At 41.4% G+C, this 4,831-nt stretch overlaps 1 protein-coding gene across 2 annotated transcripts in view; it reads left to right on the top strand.

Annotated features, from left to right (window-relative positions):
• Window positions 1-2,950: 2,950 nt before the first annotated feature.
• RND3 (Rho family GTPase 3) overlaps window positions 2,951-4,831 on the top strand; it is a 30,808-nt gene continuing 28,927 nt past the window's right edge. Inside the window, exon 1 of one of the 2 annotated variants that reach the window (XM_070731512.1) lies at window positions 2,951-3,392. In XM_070731512.1, the coding sequence (XP_070587613.1) occupies window positions 3,243-3,392 (150 nt within the window). In that variant the 5' untranslated portion in view covers window positions 2,951-3,242. The remainder of the gene's footprint in view (window positions 3,393-4,831) is intronic. The other variant, XM_070731511.1, reaches the window with a different exon arrangement.

The raw sequence follows: 4,831 nt of genomic DNA, 5'->3' as shown, positions 1-4,831 counted from the left end.
GCCCAGAATGCCGGCATCTTTTTGCCTGGGAGGGAAGGTGAAATGCCGCTCGTAGCGTGGGCGGGGCGCGCGCGCGCGGGGACCCCAGCTTCGCTTCCCAGCTGGGAAGCGGCCCCAGCAATGGCGTGGGCGGGCGGCGCGCGCGTGGGGAAACCCCAGGCGTGAGCAACGGGGTGGGCGGGCGAAGGGCGGTGGAAGTAAAAACACCATCTGCGCATGTGCGTGTTTTTACTTCCGCACCGCTACTTCGCGAAAAATCGATCATCGCTTGGGGTCCTGGAACGGAACCCTCGCGATGATCGAGGGTTCACTGTATATATATATATATATATATATATATATATATATATATATATATATATATATATTTGTTTTCGTAAATTTTCACGGGTATATGTATGTAGATTGTTCTGAGTTCGGGTTTTGCCCTGTGTAATGTGATTTCACCGAAACGTCGCATAGACATGCAAAACATTACACAGGGCAAAACCCGAACTCAGAACAATCTACATATATATATATATATATATATATATATATATATATATATATATATATATGCCGCCCAGTCCTGAAGTGACTGCTGCTCAGACACTATAGTTTTCCGCCCACACCGAAAAAAAATTAGAGGGAACACTGATTAGTAATTTAACTTATAGTTTAACATATACATGAATATTTTTTCATTCAGGTTTTAGGGTTTTTTTCTGTTTCTTACTTTGATTCCTAATTTCTAGCCAATTGTAAAATCTGTTCCAAAGTCTCTAAATCCACACTGAAAGGTGAAGAGCAAAGCCTGCAGTCACTCAGCAAGGAAGGTAAATAATAATAATAATAATAATAATAATAATAATAATAATAATAATAATAATAATTTATTAGATTTGTATGCCACCCCTCTCCGAAGACTCGGGGCGGCTCACAACATTTAAATAGAGACATAGAAACATAGAAGACTGACTGCAGAAAAAGACCTCATGAACCATCTAGTCTGCCCTTATACTATTTTCTGTATTTTATCTTATGATGAAATACAGAAAATGGAGATTCCAACTAAACAGATTCTGGTTTATTTATTTTTGCAGGAAAAATACCAAGAACTGGAGCTCAACTCTGGGTTCTTTCTGTAAGTTCACTACAAAGTGCAGGCAGGTGATCTCTCTTGATTGCACTTCAAGTTAATGTCACTGAAATCAGTATCTTTTTTTAAAGGGAAAATACAGGTAGTCCTTGAGTTACAGCTGTTCATTTAGTAACGTTCAAAAGTTACAAGGCACTGACAAAAGTGACATGACCATTTTTTTATACTTATGACTGTTGTGGCATTGCCATGGTCATGGGAACAAAACTCAAATGCTTAGCAAACAGACTCCTATTATGACAATTGCAGCCGTCCCAGGGTCATGTGGTCTCCTTCTGTGACCTTTTGAAAAAGCAAAGTTAATGAGAAAGCCAGATTCACTTAACAACCTTGTCACTAAATTAACAACCAAAGTGGTTCGTTGAACAAATGTGACAAAAAAGGTCATAGAATGAGGCAAAACTCGTTTAACGACTGTCTTGCTGAACAACAGAAATTTTGGGCTCATTTGTGGTCATAAGTCGAGGACAACCAGTCACTGTAATTGGTATTGGTACTGGACTTACAACAGTTCACTTAGTGACCGTTCAAAATTACAGCACTGAAACATGTGACTTATGGCCATTTTTCACACTTATGACCCACAATCACTTATCCCCACAATCAAGTGATCAACATTCAGATGCTTGGCAGCCAGTTCACACTTGTGACTGTTGCTATATCCCAAGGTCATGCGACGCCCTTTTGTGACCTTCTGAAAAAGCAAAGGCAAGCCACATTCACTTAACAACCTGCAGTGATTTTTATTCATTTTCCCAATGTTAAAAAACACAAATACAAAATAAAAATTCAAAGAAAGACAAAGAAAAATAAATAAAAGTAAAAAAATAATAAGAAAAAAATCAAATTGAACAAATACAGAATACGTACAAGTATAAACATTAAGAACACTATACCAGATGCTGGCTGGGGAATTCTGGGAGTTGAAGTCCAAATATCTTCAAGTTGCCAAGGTTGGAAAACACTGCACTATACAATATATTTTATGGCATTTCGTCTCAAATTATATATATATACTACTTTCCTACTTCACCATTTAAGTTGGAGCATGTTTCTTGCCATTAATAAGTTAACCTATAGTTTCATATCTGATTATAATGTTCGTCCATCATGCTCCAAGAGGCCCTTGATATCATCTAATGGGTTGTGGCCTGTACGCAATGTTTCCGCAGGTGGCTGGTAAGGCCTATAAGGGCACAAAATGTTCTGCCACATATTGGGCAGACACGCGTGGGCACCATATATACATGATACGTAGATATCTACACTAATATTTTATCATTCAGGTTTTAGTTTTTTCTCTTTCTCACTTTGAGTCCTAATTTCCAGCCAATTGTATGCAGTGATTCACTTAAAAATAGAATAGAATTTTATTGGCCAAGTATGATTGGACACATAAGGAATTTGTCTCTCAGCCTACATAAAAGAAAAATATACATTTGTCAAGAATCATGTGGTACAACACTTAATGATTGTCATAGGGGTCAAATAAGCAATGAAGAAACAATCAATATTAATAAAAAAATCTTAGCATACAAGCAACAAGTTACAGTCATACAGTTAACAACCGTGGGCAAGAAAGGTTGTCAAATGGGGCAAAAGCCACTTGACAAATGTCTCACTTAACAACAAAAACGTTGGGCTCAACTGTGATCCTAAGTCGAGGATCTCCTGTAAGCGGGGTTCTTTGTCAAATAGCACCTGCCGGTGGTTTCTCCCCTAGAGGGCGCGTCTTGGCCCGTTGCCATCTGTGCCTGCCTGGCTTCTCCCAACCATAAAAGGGCAGGAGGCGGATCGCTCCTTTCTTTCCGTGGGCCTCGGATTGGAAGGCGGCGGGGCATATAAATTCCGGCGGGGCGGAGTGAAACAAAGCAGTTTGCCTTTAGGATCCGCGGCGCGGAGAGGTGGGAAGCCGAATAGCTGCGATTCAAACGGATCGGCGGGCGAGCGGGCGAGCAGCCCTCGTTTGGCAGGAGATTTCCTTTTTTTTGCGCTTTTGGGAATCGTTCTTCCTCGAAACTTGCCTGGTTTCTTTTTGATTATTATTATTTTTAAAATCAGAGAGCGAGAGGAGGACATCAAAAGATTTACGGACATCTCAATGAAGGAAAGAAGAGCGAGCCAGAAATTATCCAGCAAATCGATCATGGACCCTAATCAGAATGTGAAGTGCAAAATAGTGGTGGTGGGAGACACGCAGTGTGGGAAGACGGCGTTGCTCCACGTCTTTGCCAAGGACTGCTTTCCCGAGGTAAGTTGCCACGCCGCCAGCCAACCTCGGGGATCCCTCGCGAAGTTTTATTTTATTTTATTTTAAGCGTGGTTTCGGCTCTGGATTTCCAGGGGTCTCTCGTGACGCTCCGGTTTTAATGCGGAACGCCCAAAGAAATGCGACCTGATCCGGATCCCCACGCTCGAGGAACCTGCCCCGTGACCCGGGTTGGGGATGGTGAAGATGATGATGGGAGAAGTGTAGAGGGAAAGACTGCGATCGTCAGGATCTCGGCTTTTCAATTAAGCTGTTCTCCGAGTCTTTTTTCTGAGAGACTTTAAGGGTCTCTGCATCCCTATTGTGCTATCCGGATTAAAGCCGCTTTCCTCGCTCGTGATTGATAGGTGTCATCTAGCCACCACCGGTGGTGACATTAAAAAGCCTGTCTCCTTGGCTGATATATTAGCCCGGGACTGGCTCATTGCCTTATAAATCACCAGTGAGGAAATGGGATTGAATGCCTGAAACCTCTAGCCTCTGTCCTTCGCTCTTTAGTAACCGTGCTCCCAGTAAAGCTTTGCTGAACTTATGTATAGCAATTGAGGCAAATTTGGCCCCTTGGTTTAGTACATTTAACTTGTTTAAATGAGGGGTGGAAGCCCTCAGAATCTGTTTAAAGCATACTTGTGGGTGCAGAAAAAACTCTAGCAGGACTTTGTCAAGCTACACCTAGTGTATCTTTCCCTCCTGAAAATATATTTTGTGAGGGATGAGGAAGGAAAGAACAATTGGGGGGAGGGAGCATCCAGACCCCTGCCCCCTTCTTTTACTTGCAAAGGAGGCAAGATTCCTCATCCGGGACCGGAATCGATTTTAATTTGTCCTTCTCCACACTGGTGCCCACGAAACATTTTTTGAAAAACGACTCCCATTAATGCCGTCCACCCTGACCTTTGACCAAATGTGAACAACCCAAGAGGCTGGGGTTGACTTTCCAGATCTGAAAGTTTTGATTGGTATGTGTGAGAAGGTATGGTTGTATGAACTAGATTTAAGGGTTTTATACTGTTACCAATGTTATAAATTGATTTTATACTGTTTTATGGTTTTATTGTTATTGAAATAAAATAAATAAGTAAATTATTTATAAGTATAAATACTTATTTATTTATTAGATTTGTCTCTCTGGAGACTCGGAGCGGCTCACAACAACAAAACAGTACAAATCCAGTATAAACTTGGTTGGAGGGAGGTGGAACAAAGCCTGATGCCTCAATGTACATACCGTTCTAAAGCAATAAAGGAAAGTAGTCTAGAATTAAAAGGCATAGACCGGTGGCCGAGCGATCCAGGGGAAAGATTTTTGTTCCTTTCTTAGTCTGTCAATCTTCCAGAAAGAGAAACAGACAAACAAAAAAAGTGATGTGTTCGCTTTCAAGTGACTGACTGTAACACTGTTCTTCTCTCTTTTGTTGCCT

This window comes from Erythrolamprus reginae, chromosome 1, assembly GCF_031021105.1.
Source record: "Erythrolamprus reginae isolate rEryReg1 chromosome 1, rEryReg1.hap1, whole genome shotgun sequence".
Classification (NCBI taxonomy): Eukaryota; Metazoa; Chordata; class Lepidosauria; order Squamata; family Dipsadidae; genus Erythrolamprus; species Erythrolamprus reginae.
Note: the sequence above shows the minus strand (reverse complement) of the source record. Positions and strands in the feature narration are given on the sequence as shown.